At 42.2% G+C, this 17,656-nt stretch overlaps 1 protein-coding gene across 6 annotated transcripts in view; it reads left to right on the forward strand.

The window, feature by feature from the left end:
• tncb (tenascin Cb) overlaps positions 1-17,656 on the forward strand; it is a 122,872-nt gene that overhangs the window by 62,793 nt on the left and 42,423 nt on the right. For all 6 annotated transcript variants that reach the window (XM_054773135.1, XM_054773137.1, XM_054773136.1 and 3 more), the window contains 2 exons: positions 13,828-14,378; positions 16,340-17,560. In XM_054773135.1, coding sequence (XP_054629110.1) covers positions 13,889-14,378; positions 16,340-17,560 — 1,711 coding nt within the window. In that variant the 5' untranslated portion in view covers positions 13,828-13,888. The remainder of the gene's footprint in view (positions 1-13,827; positions 14,379-16,339; positions 17,561-17,656) is intronic.

Below are 17,656 nucleotides of genomic sequence, written 5' to 3' on the forward strand. Positions count from 1 at the left end.
GCTGTAAGTGTTCAACCAGGGTATAATGGCAGAGCAACTCAAAACGTTTTTACTTAATAAGGCACCCAGAATGTACATGAATAAAGGATTTTGGATTGGGAACTTCGGCCAGTATTTCTTTTTTGGAGCAGTCTTTACTACTCACTGGTATTCAGATGATTTCCTCCGTCCTTCAATCAGGTCCTCAAAATGTTTGCTGTCGAACTCAAATGGAAAAAATGTGACCACCAACACGAAATTCAACTGTAAAAACATCCAAATATCCAATCAAATCCACTTTCCTGCATAACTTTGTCATATAAAGCTTGTTTCTTAGTTTTTCGTCAGACAGGCTTACTCTGCTTTGAAAACAAACCCCCACTCTGCTTTGTATCAAAGCCTTGTCGGTAGCTGCCGTGATGCAGTCTGTTGGATTACAGTAATGACGTGTATATCACCGGAAAGCACAGAACCTCGAGTTTCAGAAAGTTATTTTGATTGCCCAAATGGTTCAAGACTTATGGTAGTTATGGCAAAAACCTGTCGCTGGGGCTCAGGGGTTTTAATAAAATAAGTTGGGCGAGCCTGATTCAAAAACTTATACGGCCAACATCATCGCCAGCCTGTAGGCAGTCAGGTACAGGGCAGGTTTTGATAGTCATTATAGTGCTTTGTGGAAGCTGAGGAAGTGGGAGTGGAAAGAACAAAGATTTACGCAATTACAAGTCTGTGGACAAAACAGCAGGTGGATGTGTAAAGGCTGCACATGAGGCGGCCAAGCCTCCATGCCACACAGGGGTTAGACTCATAAAGCAGCGTCCAACATGCTCAAAAGCGGATGAACAATGACTTGCATCCAACGTCTCCATCTGGATGCAGCAGGAATGAAAGTAGAAGGAGGAGGCACCGTGGGGGAAAAGCCATAAAGAATATTGATGGGCCTCACAACACGTAACTATCCTGTTTGGATTGTAACAGGACTGAGTTCTGATTGCGGTTGACCCGGCCGGCGAGTGCCAACATCCTTTTTCTCCGTATCTTTGTGTCAAAGTGGAGAATTGGTTTTGCTAGAAGAGATTTTGGGATGCTATCAGTCAGACATGTTGACTGGGGCTGTGTATCATTCCAGCAGCTCTGGAAGGTCTGATGTGGGCTCAGTCTTGGCAGCGACTCTCCACAGAGTTTCTCCTGCACGACACGCCGAAGCCTTATCAGCAACGAACACGCCAACCCCCACCACTCCATGCTTATCTGTCATCACACCCATTGGGTCGGAGCTGAGACTGTAGCCTCAGTTCCATGGGAAAAAAAAAATCCATATATCCTCTGTTTATCAAGTCCCATAATTAATACATGCAGCATTTCCCTCCCCCCCATTATATTAGTGCCAGAAGTAATTTAAGGATACCTTTTCATATAGAACAAGTACATACATTTTTTTATTAAACAAACAAAGTACAGTAGAGCCACACTTCTCATGGGGTTGCCTTCTGGGACCACCAGCGAATGACGAAAATCCGTGAGTAATCAATATTGCCCAAATAAATGTCTCTTTTTGGCACACGGCTCACTCCTCCCCCTCCAAACCCAACTGCTAGCTTGACGTTCTCCTCCGATTTCGGATCAACGTTTGCACTAAAAGTAATTATTGTGAATATTAGATTGCATTCAGCTCCAGAACCCTCCAACTTCTCTCTTCAATTGCCGTTGATCACTCGCGACACAATCCAGGTTTAAGCCCTAAATATCCCTCACACACTTGTTAAACACATGCACGATAATGCAAGATGATCCATGAACAGATGGAATCAGAGTCACGGTGTAGCCACTCACAGCACACAACTACGGTGCGTTCGAGGACTGCCAAACAAAGTGCAAAATCTCAACGTTTGATGAAATAACATTATCAGTGAAGCATAAAGACATAAAGATGTACATGTACATGTATTATTGATGACCACGTATTTATAAATGATTACCCACTTAGAGTGACTGAGATGCACTTTCTGTGGAAAAAAATTGCCTTTTTTCTGAGTTTGTTTTTTTTTTAAACTAAAAAATCTGTGATTTCTGGATTGTGAGTGTACTGTGACAGTGACTCCACAGCAGAGGTGTAAAGGTACAGCGTCGTCACGGTACTTATATCGGTTTTAAGGTGACCGTTGGGCGCATGTTGGGTAGAGTAAGGGAACAAAACATAAAACTACTTCGTCTCTGTGTAAACAGCTTTGATGATTTTTGGGTGAATGAGATGTTTTTTTTCTGGGGCCGTGCAGGGCCGTGAATGCTGACAGAAGAGATGCTAAATACATCAACCGATACCGATATTGGGGGAAGATGTTCCCTCAAGCTGATGTCATGTAATGAACACATGATGGATGCATTTCACAAACAAACGCTGTTTGTAGAAAATAAGACAAATACTGCAATATGCAATGTAAGGTATAGAACAAGCGAGATGCCTCCCCCTCGCATCACCAGCGCTTTCATTGCAAATTTAAGCTATTTTTCTGAGAACTTTAATTTTGTTAGATGGGTAGGCCAATATTATCGGACATCCCTACTTGACAGCATGTCATTTCTGTCTCTACATGGGAGCGTTTACAATGTATGTTCTGCTCTCCGTATTGTCCGTGAAGGAGCAATTGTATTCATTAAATTACTTGATTTTTTAAACTTGATTTATTATACTGTATCACAAACGTATGTTTTATTTTGGCGTCTATATATTTCTGTCATAAAAGTCTGTGAAATGTGACCGCGGATTGCAGAGCATGTGTGCACCCCAAATGTAACTCGGGATCGCATTCCGGTGTGTGTGCAAAAAGTATCAGTTCGACAATACTCGTCCTGTATTTACTTGCCTTACTTTGTATCGGATCGATACCAAAATTTCCAGTATCAACCATCCCTAGCAAAAATGCATGTGTTCAAGAAATATTCAACATTTTATTCAATAAGAATGAAGTAATCTCTCGCCACTTTGCGCTTCAAATTTCATGGCTTCACTCTATCACGGTTTTTCACAAATATATTCATTAGCAAATCATACTGTTTTTTGGTTGAATACGACCCATTATTGCTCAAAAACTATGTATATTTAAGCAAATGTTACTTATTTTTTAACTAAGTGACGCATTTTCAAGCATAACAATGGCAAAAAGAAGTAAAATACAAATATAAGGCATTCAGAAAACGCATTCAAAGAGGGTGTAATGATATGTAGTATTCTACACTGGTCATTAGGTGTCAGTAATCTTACTGTAATGTTTGGTGAGACACACAAGCACCAAATTTGATTGCCAGAACAACAGGCTTTTATTGCAGGTTTGAATGATCTCACAACAGGCACATAATCTGTAACACAGGAGACTGTTGCCGCCGTAACCCACGCCAAGCTAAAACTCAACTCTGAACCTCCAACGTTTCCAACTTTTTCCCCACTAAGCTACCCTAGCACCGGACATATTTAAAGCAACACACTCTTATTTATGTCTTAGATGTCTTATTTTCTCTTATTACTGTATGTCTACTATATTGGGTAATAGAAGTGTCAAGGTGACTATAGGGGTGTTATTTCATGTCTCGAGGGCTCTAATAATGTTAAAAACTGTATTTAGACACATTTTAAACACATTTTTTATACTCTAACCACAAAAATATGCCATTTATAAATCAGGAATCTTACTTTGCGGAAATTCCTTTGTCATGGTCGGGTCTGGAACCAATGAACCGTGATAAACGAGGGGTTATTGTATAAACAGTTAACAGTATGATTTGGTGAACTTGAATTGGATGCAATAACTCCACGTATCCTTTGTGTCCAGCCTGTATTATTTGAGGGAAACAGTCAATTAGCTGTAGCATAATGGAACATTCTACTGTCATCATCAAACAAAATCCTGCATCCTTATCTTCCCTGTTCATTTCCTCCTGACAATGCATCACTTTGTCCGTTAACACAGCAGTTATCTTTTTGTGCAGGTGTCAGGGATTTTTGTAGCTCAGCATGACCACATTTGTCTTTGGAGGCAGAAATGACGCGTGCCCTCCACAGCGTGCGACGATAAAATGTTAAAAACCTTTTCTGACAATCATCAATCCCAATGGAGAGGACGACTCAAGCGATGGTTCCTTTCCTGGAAATTCATTTCTGTGTTTGATTATCGTAACTCACAGGTGCAGCGCTGTCCTCGGCAGCTCGCTATCTCTCCAGCTTTGACCTTGGTGGAGATGCAGGATCCAAGTTGTGGTAGATGTTTTTGACATTAGATCGTTGTTTCACCCTTTAAAGCCAAAGGACCCCGGTACTGGAGGCCGCTGAGATGCTTATGTGTTGCTACGTGACACTTGTATCAATATATACATGCTATACATTCACATAACTGGAAGAACGTCAGCTAAAAGCTCAACCAATCAGATGTTGCATGCACTTAAATGAACAAACTTCCGTCCTAACCATAACGCCAACCCCAACCTTATCCCTAACACAAGGTGATGTCAGAGTCACTAAGATTATTCAGGTGTCTGTGACTGCAGGGTCGTTAGCTCGCCTTCACTTTGTGACCACATTTCAAGGTGAAAGGGCTCCAGACAAAAACCTTCCATTCAGTCATGACAATGACCCAGATTTGGATTGGGTACCACTGAAGGCAAGCTGCGTGTTGCCATGGATGACCTACAAAACAAGGCAAGCTTGGTAAATGCTTCAGAAATTAAAAGAAAGCATCATACCAGACCTGCTTGAAATACATCCTGGGACTTGAGCTGCTGTTTTCGTCATTGAATATTTACAGTTTTGACACGCCAAGTAGGTTGTGACGCTCCATTATTCAGTTTGTTTGTTGTTGAGACAGTCAGGCAGATGCTGTGCTGCCAGGCGGCGCTTTAGCAAAACTACTGATAGCATTTTTTTTTTAACCCATAAGAAACCACAGCCATTTGCGCTTAAAGGAAAATGATGATACCACAGACTTGGCCTGTGTTCACACTGCAGGGTATGATGCCCAATTCGGATTTTTTGTTCAAATTCGATCTTTTCATGTAGTTGCTTACATTGCCAAAACAAATGCGACATGTATTTGTTTGTAATGTAAACTCAATACGTCCTGGAAGTGCCGTGCATGGCACAAAACACAACGTCATGTGTGTGAGTGTGTTTACAAAAGTAAACATGGAATCTCATGGTGCATTTGTGGCAATTTTAAGGATTTTGATCAACCGGATTCTTAATTATTTTGTGTAGGGAAGAGGGCAATGGCTATGACATTTCCTGGGAAACTTGCTGCAACGTCTGTTCTAAGGAGCATGTTGGTGAGGAGTGGTGCATGACGTATAGATCAGATATGCGCGACCCAGATACATATCGGATACATGGATTTATATCCACATATGAAAGAGGCCTGAGTCGCATTTGAAAAAATGTGAATTGTATTGCTTGCACTGATGTGAAAAATCAGATACAGGTCACATATGAGAAAAGAAATCTAAATTGGCCTGCAGTGTGAATGTAGCCTATGAAACTGGATTAAATATCCACATATTTATGGGTTTTTGGCCCCCCAAAATTATTTATTTATTTTCTCTGAAAATAAATAATAATTTTCCAGAGAAAGCATTTGCGATTCGGCATTTGCTGCTTTCAAAATCGCAGATTTTTGGTTGAAAAAAATATTTTTGTAAAAAATTTTTTTTTGTCCCAAAAAAGGTGTTTTTTCTGCAGAAATAAACATCTCATTCACCTAACACAGACGCTAAGTAGTTTTAATGTTTTGCATTTTGTTCCGCAAATTCACTGATTTTTTGTTCTCCAAAAATAGGCTGATTTTCACATCTCATTCACCATAAGTCAGTAATACTTTACAAGTACCGTGGTGTGAAAAGGTGATTGCCCCCGTGCTGATTTCTTATTTTCTTGCATGTTTGTCACATTTAAATGTTTCAGATCATCCAACAAATTCAAATATTAGTCAATGACAACACAACTGCACACAAAATGCAGTTTTTAAATGAAACCTTTTATTATTAAGATCTATCTGTCTGGAAAAAGTTAGAAAGACATTTCTAAAGCTTTGGGACTCCAGCGAACCACAGTGAGAGCCAACCTTCCCAGGATCCAACCTTCCCAGGAGCCTTCCCAGCCAACCAAAATTACCCCAAGAGTGCAGTGACGACTCATCCAAGAGGTCACAAAAGACCCCACAACAACATCCAAAGAACTGCAGGCTTCACTTGCCTCAGTTAAGGTCAGTGTTCATGACTCCACCATAAGAAAGACACTGGGCAAAAACGACCTTAAAAAGGCGCTTCATGCTGGAAAACCCTCCAATGTGGCTGAATGACAACAATCCTGCAAAGATAAGTGGGCCAGAATTCCTCCACAGCGCTGTAAGAGACTCATCGCAAGTTATAGCTAGCGCTTGTTTGCAGTTGCTCCTGGTAAGGGTGGCCCAACCAGTTATTAGGTTTAGGGGGCAATCACTTTTTCACACAGGGCCATGTAGATTTGGATTTTTTTCTCCCTTAATAATAAAAGGTTTCATTTAAAAACTGCATTTTGTGTTCAGTTGTGTTGTCATTGACTGATATTTAAATTAGTTTCATGATCTGAAACATTTAAGTGTGACAAACATGCAAAATAATAAGAAATCAGGAAGAGGGCAAACACTTTTCCACACCAATGAAGGTGATAATACAGGTACAGCACATATGTACCACTGTTAGAAAACCACAATTTTTACATGTTTATATCTTTATGCTTCATTGATAATGTTTTTCTTCAACTGCTGAGATTTCGCACTCTTGTACGGCAGTCCTTGAATGCACCGTTGTTGTGTGCTGTTATGCTTTGTTTGGCTTCGGAAGCACGAGGTTCGACAGTCAATGCGCCTCAAATTACTGGTGAGCAGCTATACATTTTATACTTGTGGATTTTTTACTTGTGGAGAGCATTATTTTCCAGTAATGCCTTAACTTTCTTGGGCATGGAGTTCACCAGAACATCACAGGTTGCGTCTGGAATCCTCAATATCCACAATTATTGTTTGGGCTCCCTCACCAGTTAAGAATTTTGTAGGGCACATGGTATTATTATTTTGTAAATAATACAGCTCTTGGACTGCATTAGAAAGTGCAAGTGCACTGAATTGTGCAGGAGCTCAGTGTATTGACAGCAGAATGCCTGCAGAGCCATAGCTTTTTCATTATTCATCTTTACAAGAACATCTCACTGAATATATACCACTCAGATCAATACATTTGTGAGCATGTCCAAAATACTGACCCCTAAATCTATATACATTCAACAGTAGCAATGCGTCGTATTCAGGGTTGCTATGACCAGACTTTGGGTGATAAAAAATAAGGATATGAAAAGCCAAAAAGACAAATCACAGTATGGAAACTGGAGTTCTGGAGTAACGGTGCAGAACTGAGGATCCAATCTGGTGTCTAGCTGGTGTGGACGCAGGGTTTAAGAATGGCACTAATTGCTGATTGAGCTCTGTGCCAAAGCCACAAAGCAAGCTGGCTGAAAACCAAAGAAAACAGGAACAGCAAGGCTTGAACAGGAAATCAACACAATAAAAGAAGGATGCCAGACCATGAAGGTCAAAAATAAAGCTTTGCTCACAAGGGACTGGGACATTGTTTCGGTTTTGTCTTCGGTTTAGTATTTGGTTTTGTCTTTTAATTAGGTCAAGCCCAGACCACGCTGCTAAATAATCCAAATAATTCTGTAAATACTTAAAAAGTGGATAAGAGCTGTGAGGCAAAGAGGGACGGAGAAGTTATCTTGATATGACAAAAGTCGTATTTTATCAGACAATTGGATGTTTTTTACTGTTGATTTTCATGTTTCTCCGTGTTTTTTCTTGCATTTTTCCTGTTTCATTTGATAACATTGTCAAAGGATGTTCATTGTTTTACACTTGAAATCCCAAATCCTTTATTCATGTGCATTCTGGATGTTTTATTCACTAAAAACTGAGCGTCTCTTTCAAGGTGTGAGTGAAATAAGTACATACCCTTGACAAGGATATCAGGTCAGTACTTAAACATCGCTTGGGATATGCTGAAAAATGGTCCTCCAAGGACAGGGAGGATTATGATAACGATCAGGAACGTAGGAGTTGTGTACGTGAAGAGACACTTTGCGGTATTGTCAGATACTCATGGACTCTACACATGAAAGAGCATTGACCTTTGCGGGTCGTTTTCATCTCGCTTGCAGTTCTAGCAGACTTTGTCTTGTTTGGTATCAATAGAGGCACCCTGCTGAGCAAATGTTTAAAAAGCAATTTCATCCCCCACGATGCTCCTGAACATAGTCACTGCAAACAAAGGTGCGGTCTATCGTATTCGTACCTTATTCATGCAGTGGAGCGCTTGCACCATTGACCACCAAACACCAGATGTTCATACAGAAACATTTAACCCAGTTTGTGTACAGTCGTGCACACCCTGGTTGTTACACACAGGAATACAGACAGGCAGGTAAAAACATCACACTGGTATCAATGTCTATGATGTCATAATGATATCGGGGAAAAAAACAAGCCAGTCTGTACAAACGAGCCCTGAAACTGGCTAGTTATTATTTTAACAATTGTGTTATTAAGCCTGAAACCTCAATACAACACATTCAATTTTCATATACAGTAATCCCTCCTTTATCGTGGTTGATTGGTTCCAGATCCAAATGCCATAAGTGAATTTCTGTAAAGTAGGTTTCTTTATTTATAAATCAAATAGTTATAATACTAGCAGAGAAGCCCAGACTTTCCTTTCCCTGGGTACTTCATCCAGCTCCTCCCGGGGGATCCCAGGGTTTTCCCAGGCCAGTTGAGACACATAGTCTCTCCAATCTGTCCTGGGTCTTCCTTAAGTCCTCAGGGAGGGAGGTGTCCAAGAGGCATCCTGACCAGATGTCCCAGCCACCTCATCTGGCTCCTGTCAATATGAAGGAGCAGCGGCTCTACTCCTAAGTAAGTTCCTCCCAGATTACAGTGCTTGTCACCCTATCGCTGAGGGAGAGCACAGCCACCCAACGGCTGCTTGTACTTGTGCTGCGATTTTGTTCTTTCGGTCACTACCAAAAGCTCATGACCTAGGTGAGGGCGTAGGAAGGTACTGTAGATCGACTGGTAAATTGAGAGCTTTGCCCTTCGGCACAGCTACCTCTTTACCACGACAGATCGATGTAGAGTCCGCATCATTGTCGACACCGCACCAATCCGCCTGTCGATCTCCTGATCCATCCTTCCCTCACTCGTGAACAACACCTCAAGGTGAACTCCTCCACTTGGGTCAGGATCTCATTTCCAACTAGGAGATGGCACTACACCCTCTTCCGTGAGAGAACCATAGACTGATAGGTGCTCTAAAAATTCTCTTTCTCTGTCGTCTGTCATTTCACCTATGCCTCGATCGTCCTCCTTCGCAGTCATTTGTGCATAACGCACCAGTTTGCACCTGCTCCAAACTAAATATGGATGCAAAAACACCTACAGGTTTGATAAATCACATTGCAGTATGTCAACGATTGAGACGCGGAGAGGAATTTGGTGGCTCCCGTGGGTCCAAGTCTAGCAGCGAGCTACGTTATCATGGTTGTCGTTTACTCTTCCCTGCCTTCCCAGTTTGGGAGATCCCATGGAATGCCTCTACGATGAGCTAATCTGTCAGGTGTCGGACGTCCCTGGGCTTGCGTGGCCTTGCGGGCTGGCATGGCCTGTTTTTGTTGTTTCTCTAAGCTGTAATGCATTTCCATGTCCACTAACCTGACATTTTCACTGCTAACTACTGCTATTAAGTTTACGAGCGGCTACGGCACGCGCTGTGGTCTGCTCTTCTGCAGGGTTTGTTGCGAGTTGTACTTTTTGAACAGCAAACGCAAAGGCACAAGCAAAGTACATTTTGTACTCAGACCTAGTGGCCAGTGTAGAATACTAAATATCCCATCTTTGAATGCGTCTTTTGAATGCCTTATATATGTATTTTATTTCATTTATCCAAGATTTGCTTACATAAGCATATTTGTTTACTCTTAATAGGAAGTATTCTACCACAAAACAGCAAGATTTATCAAATAATATATTTTTGAAAAACCTTGATAGAGCTAAGCCGTGGAATTTGAACCGTGACGTGGCGAGGGATTACTGTATAAGTTAATTAATGACACAATAAACCTTGTCAAGGAAAAGGAATAAATAAAAAGTGAAAAATGATCAAATAGGAAAATGTTGTTAATAATAAATAAGAATAAGTTAGAATTAGTGGTGACATTAAATAAAACAAGTAAATAAAAACACTGAGGATGTTGACTTTCAGCTGCATTAAGTCTGTGTGAATTGTATCTTTAATTTTCTTGCAGTGAGATGACGTCATCTTCAATATTTGTCCAGTTCGTTAATGTCTTGTGTGTTTTGGCTTCCTCCGGTCGGTCATTTAACTTGATGTAGACTTTACAGTTGAATTTCCCCCTGCTTCTTTAAGTCATGTGCTTTCTTGGCAATTGCGTTCTGTCAATTGCTTGTGATTGATGTATCATTTCTGAAGGATTTAAATGATGATATTTCATGGTGAAGTCTTATTTTAGGAAGCCAATACTGGCAACAAATGCTATTTTTCAGTGTTCAAGGTAGTTTAAATTAATTCATTTATTTAAATTGAACACTGGAACCTTGGTTAGCGTTATTAATCCGTTCCAGAAGGTCCAACTCTAACCAAAACCTACTCGAACCTAATCATTTTTTCCATAAGAAATAATGCGAATCTAATAAACCTGTTCCGGAAAGTTGCAAGTGCCAGCATTTTCATAAAGAAGGTGTTGAATTCAAGAAATAACTCATAGAAAAACAAGTGGCGTCCGTGTTGATTTGACTGCCACATCGCGTCTTTGGTAAAAATATCCTTAAATATTCATTTATCCCTTTCATTCATCATTTGGATTTTTTTATGCATGTAAAACTATAATTGTAAAAATATAACAAGGTGTTTTGTGTTAACATTTTTGAGACTTGTGGCATAACTGTCAGTTAGCAAAGAACCACAGAGTCAACCACTGATGACATCATAGGCAGGCGACGGAGCTGACTAACATGTCCTGTTTCCATGTATTAGCAAGCTGCTAACATGGTTGCTTGCTCAACATACAAGATCGTAAAACCACAAGCCCTTAAATGGCCAAGCAGTCAGAGAGCAGCATATGTCATGAATAATGTCATAAAAGAAAACACTAATGTAACAAACTTAGCAACATTGGAAAGTTACCACGTAAACCTTCCAACGTTACAAGTGTATCACACCGCTACCGCTAACACTCATTGAACAAGCATCTTCATTTGCTCTTATCCACTAGTAAAGACACTTACATTGGTGTGACAGTCTTTACTTTCACACCAACATCATCCATGTGCACCCTTTACATTCACACTCAAATATCATGTACTTTGTCTTTTTACAGCAAAATGGCCCCGGGTGTAAGTGCTCAGGTCTCAGAGGGTTTCAGTAAAAGGTAATAAGAGTCATGTTACAGAACTAAAAGCAACCCCAGTGGCTGCCGGGAAGGCAGTTTGGGGAATGCTGACCTGCCGTTTTCCAGGTAGCATAGACGTTGCAGACTGGTGTGCTTTACAGGCACCCCACAGATGGTTCAACCGCACAGCGGTATTATTCTGTCAGCATTCATCTGCAGAGAAAAGAGGATGCAGGTGTTGCAGGGCCCTAAAAGACTTCTTGTCTTAACATGGTCGCGATCCATGCATTTATTGGTCCTCGAACGTGAAAAGAATGTCCCAGAAAGTGGAGCAAACTAAGGAGTACTAAGGAAATTTTGCCTGTAGCATTTTCAGCAAAGTGAATAAAAACACACGGGATATGATATGCCTCTAATTACTTTCCCTCGAGGGATCAACTAAGTCTATGATTTGCTGTGTCCTACCAGAGTGGAAAGAAATGTTCCTTGAGCGTATAAAAGGTTAAATATATTTGAACTTGAATGGCACTCAGTTGAGTGCAAACGTCTGCCAGGGGTGGAAAATCCTAAATATGTCCAAACATATCCAAAAGGTGGTTTAGCACAGGGGTGTCCAAACTTTTTGGGGAAAAAGTTAAAATTATGGGAATAATCATCCAGTCATTGTGAAGCAGAATTCACCAAGTGTTGGATTGTTCACCCACTAATAGGGAACGCGAGCTGGGATTAGGCCGTGGTGAGACAGGTCAGTTCTACCCCACTGATGATGTGTTGTTGCACATCGATCGTCGATCTATGTTCCCACCCTCACGTATGGTCATGAGCTTTGGGTCGTGATCAAAAGAACGAGATCACGGATACAAGCGGCGGAAATGAGTTTCCTCCATAGGGTGGCTGGACTCACCCTAAGACATAGGGTGAGGAACTCGGCCATCCGGGAGGGGCTCAGCGTAGAGCCGGTGCTTCGTGACAGCGAGAGGAGCCAGTTGAGATGGCTCTAGAATCTTGTCCGGATGCCTACCTGGTGAGGTGTTCCAGCCATGCCCAGCCGAGAGAAGGCCCAGAGCCTAGAGATGGCACTAGACCCTCTTCTGAGAGAATTTCTCACAGCTGGCCTCGTAATGCCTTGGTGTTCAACCGGTGGAACTGGAAAAGGTGGTTGGAGACTAGGAAGTCTGGACTTCTCTACTGAGACTGCTGCCCCCGCGACCCGGACCCGGCTAAGCAGAAGAAAATGGATTGATGGATGGATTACGGGAATAAGTCAAAATATGGGAATAAACTCCTAATATTACGAGATGTAAATTTATTATTATTATTATTATTATTAAAAGATTATTTAAAAATAAAGGTGAATTTGGAAAATGAAAAAAAACAGCAAAAATGGGAAAAAACAGCAAAGAACGAGCTTCATACTATCAAACACTTTTTTACCTATATAACCAGGTGAAATCTTGCATGGAGCTCCAGTGTGAGGGTAATTGACTGTTATCTTGGATTTCTTCAATTCAATCCAATCCAGTAATGCTCTCTTTCTCACCAATCTTCTTCTTCATGCTCTTGTAGTCCGTTCCGGTATTGTGCAGGTCTGCAATCTTGTTGATGGTCTTGTAGTCCAGTCCAGTCTTGTGCGAGTCTACAATCGTGTTCATGGTCTTGTTGGTAATTCCCGCCTTGTGCAGGTGTACAATCTTGTTGATGGCCGTGTAGTCAATTCCGGTTTTGTGTACGTCTACAGACTTAATGACGGTCTTGTTGTCCATTTCGGTCCTGAGCAGGTCTACAATCTTGTTGATGATTTTATAGTCCATTTCGGGCTTGTACAGGTCTAAAATATTGTTGATGGTCTTGTAGTCCATTCCGGTCTTGTGCAGGTCTACAATCTTGGTGATGGCCGTGTAGTCAATTCTAGTCTCGTGCAGGTCAACAGTTTGATCAAGGATTGCACAAAAAGTGCTCTCTCTTTGACAGCTCTTTGGTCTTGCACATGGTGGTGGAGCGATTTCACTGGAATAGAGTGTTTGTGTGACGTGTCTTTTATCCACATAATGAGCAGAGATTAGGAGTACTTTCCTAGAGGGACAGGACTAACATAAAACCTGTCTGTGGGGGTCAGAATGCTGGCTGGTTGGTAAGGGATACTATACTTACTTCCCTCAATCAAATACTATTTATCGCCTTCATTTATTGTTTTTTCTAAATATTTATCTCTCAGATGTCTAAAATAATGCTACCATAACAATGATGGACTGTTCATATCATTGTAAGGGGCTAAACTTACAAAGCACTAAGGCTTCAAATACATATACGCACTGTATTTTGTTTTGTTTCACAAATAATCGTTCTTATGTGTTTCTCTTCTTTCATCCGAGGTCTCAAAAGAAGAAGTAATCCCTTTCTAGACTCCTCTCTTGGTGCAAGTGAAAGGTCATCATGGGGATGAATGGTCTCCTATTTGGCTGTGCGATTGTGGCCGTGGTCCTCCAGCCGTCCGCCGCCGGCCTGGTCAAGAGGGTCATCAGGCATCGCAGAGATAATCTAATGCCGAAGAAGAATCAAGAGAACCTGACGCTGCCAAACCCTGACCAGCCGGTTGTGTTCAACCATGTCTACAACATCAACGTTCCCACGACATCCCTCTGCTCTGTGGACCTCGAGTCACCTGGCGGCACCGACCCCAAGCACAGGAACCAAAGTCCACTGGACATGCAGAACACCGAGCACATGGAGCACACGGTGGATGGTGACAATCAGATCGTCTTCACCCACCGCATCAACATCCCCAAGCAGGCGTGCGGCTGCAACAACCAGCTACCTGATCTGAAAGACATCCTGAACAGGCTGGAGATGCTGGAGTCTGAACTTTCTAGCCTGAGAGAGCAATGTGGCACCGGTGCCGGTTGCTGTGGAGCTCAAGTTGCTGGTAGGTTAACGTCACATGCTGTTTGACCGCTTCTTGTTCAGTATATTGTATTATAAACAAGCAGACTTTTGAAGCATTTACAACGGGCAGTAAAACAGCAAGTTCTTACTGCTCAGTCAGATTCTGTGAATTTCCAAATCACTGATTACAATTAATACCGGTACCTCTCTGAAAGGCTCAGTCCTAACCCAGCGTTGTTGCGTTTGTAAAGACAGCGTTTATATTGGATCTCATTATTTTGTGCAGGTGTATAAATGTTACTTTTGCTGAGTGTGCAGTATTCCTCAAGAGAATGAATTATCCAAGTGGTTTTCTTGTTGCTGTTGTTTAAATTAGCTGCAGTGCATTTAATTGAATTTAATTCGGGTGAACGCCCTAAGAATCCGGAGCAATTCAAAGAAAGATGGCCGATATATCAAGTGGAAAATATAAATACATTAGTGATGTTTTTTGTAAAATGTCTTATTATATTACTATTATTATTATTATAATACTGGTTAGCATGTTGGCCACACAGTCAGGAGAGCTGGAAGATCTGGGTTCGAACCTTCGCTTGGGCATCTCGTGTTTGGTTTTTCAGAGTACTCTGGCTTCCTCCCACATACTAAAAACATGCATGTTAGGTTAATTGGCAACTCTAAATTGTCCATAGGTATGAATGTGAGTGTGAATGGTTGTTTGTCTATATGTGCCCTGCGATTGGCTGGCAACCTGTCCAGGGTGTACCCCGCCTTTCGCCCGAAGTCAGCTGGGATAGGCTCCAGCATGACCCTAGTGAGGATAAACGGCATAGAAAATGGAAAGATTATTATAATACTTTTAGGTTGAGTCTAATAGCTTCTCATAGGAATGCTTTCATGACACCTCACTCACATAGCACAACTAGAGTTGCACAACACCCACAGATAACTCATGGAAAAGTACTGAGAGGAGAAGACAGCAAACAGACACGCTATCTGTGCAGTTAGAACCAGTTTGAGTCAGCCTCTCACACACAAGCATAACTTTTACTTTCTAGACACACAAGCTTAACTTTGACTTTCTAGAGGGGCGTGTCAACTGCTATATATACAGACTCTTATACATTCTCTCCAGGCTCTTCCTCGATCTTCCTTGTTGATGATAAGAGTCCATCGCTGTCACCAAATATATTGCATATTGCTAAATCTTGTCAAAGATGTGTGATGTGTAGTACAAATGTACTCTGAATTGAAAGAAATAACATATATAGATTGAAAATCATTGAAACATTGACATTGTATCAGTGACGTCTTATTAGCATTTTTGACAGGCTTTCCATAACAATTTTAAGGCCAAAAGCCCAATAGTGATATTTTCCCAGCTTGTTTTCTATTTCTTTGAAGAAATATGTTAAGAAGAGTTGAACTGTGATATCTGACACCCTATTAAAACATGACAATTGAGCTGTTTGAGCATTTTGGGGAAACCATATCCTGGGATCACATGACAACCACTAGAAAATGTTTCCGATATGTCAGTTTGGGAATTGCTGGGTTTCATTCACATTTAAACACACCTGTCAACATTTGCGAAATGAGGGAATATAAGGGAAATTCTGGTCTTCACCAGAACTGGAACTGTAAAGACCCGACTGCCTGTGGTGCAGTCATGTTATTTTACTGGAGTGCTTCTTTTATTTTGAAGGCTTGACTTTACTGACAATAGGGGATGTTAGGGGACATTACACCAAAACTGTGCTGCTCCGGCAGAACCGGAGAGGATTTTTTTTCATGATAGTTAAAATGCAAGAAAATTACAAGAAAAACGGCAGGGCGCTCGGAAAGAAAGCCAAAAAACATTAGTTTCCTGGTGAAAACGGGAGTGTTGACAGGTTTGATTTAAAGTGTTGGCTTCTTAGGATTTGAACAAGTGTAGAGCTAATGCTTTCTCTCTGTGAATAGTTTTAAAACACTTCCTATTCCTTCCATCCCATTTTTCAGGGGAAGTCGCCACAAAGCCCTACTGTAACGGCCGTGGGAACTGGAGTGCTGACACTTGCAGCTGCGTATGCGAGCCGGGGTGGAAAGGCCCCAACTGCACAGACCCTGAGTGCCCCAATGAGTGCCAGGACCAAGGCCGCTGTGTGGATGGAAAATGCGAATGCTTTGAGGGCTTCGGTGGTGACGACTGCAGCGCTGAGCTGTGCCTGATTGACTGTGGTGACTATGGCCACTGTGTTGAAGGGTCTTGCCTGTGCGAGGAGGGCTTCGTCGGGGAGGACTGCTCTCAGACCACCTGCCTCAACAACTGTCTTGGTCGCGGACGTTGCATTGACGACGAGTGCGTCTGCGATGAGCCGTGGACGGGCTTTGACTGCTCTGAGCTCATCTGTCCGAACGACTGCTACGACCGGGGGCGCTGCGTTAACGGGACATGCTTCTGCGATGACGGCTTCAGCGGAGAAGACTGTGGTGAGCTCACATGTCCCGGCAACTGCAACAACGCCGGCGTGTGTGTGAACGGACTGTGTGTATGCCAAACTGGCTACAGCGGGGAGGATTGCTCCAAGCTCACCTGTCCCCAGAATTGCAACGAGCGAGGCCATTGCTTCAACGGGAAGTGTATCTGTGACCCAGGATTTGAGGGTGAGGACTGCTCTATCCTGTCATGCCCTGAAAACTGCAGCAACAAAGGCCAATGCATCAACGGAGAATGCGTTTGTGAGGAAGGATACCAAGGTGAGGACTGTAGTGAACGCTCCTGTCCAAACAATTGCTTAGATCGTGGACGCTGCATCAATGGCCAGTGCTTATGCGATAAAGGCTTCACCGGTGAGGACTGCAGCGTCAAGACGTGTCCTAAAGACTGCATGGAACGTGGGGAGTGTGTGGACGGCACATGTGTGTGCTTTGTTGGCTTCACGGGTAAAGATTGCGGTGAGCTGACGTGCCCTAACGACTGTCTGGGACGAGGCCACTGTGTGGATGGCCAATGTGTTTGCCACAAAGGTTTCACTGGCGAAGACTGCAGTGAGAAGACGTGTCCTAAAAACTGTCTGGACAGAGGTTACTGCAATGATGGCAGCTGTGTGTGCTATGAAGGCTTCACTGGGCCAGACTGCTCCATCCTAACTTGCCCAGGGGACTGCCAGAACCAGGGACGCTGTGAAAACGGAATGTGTGTCTGTGATGAAGGGTTCATCGGTGAAGACTGCTCTGAGGGTAAGCTTACAGCTCAGTAAAAAGCCTGCTTCATGAAGGTTTTTGATAGTAAAATGGATGCGGGTTAAGAACAAACATTTGTGCATGTAAAGCTTT

This window comes from Dunckerocampus dactyliophorus, chromosome 4, assembly GCF_027744805.1.
Source record: "Dunckerocampus dactyliophorus isolate RoL2022-P2 chromosome 4, RoL_Ddac_1.1, whole genome shotgun sequence".
In the NCBI taxonomy this organism is placed as follows: domain Eukaryota; kingdom Metazoa; phylum Chordata; class Actinopteri; order Syngnathiformes; family Syngnathidae; genus Dunckerocampus; species Dunckerocampus dactyliophorus.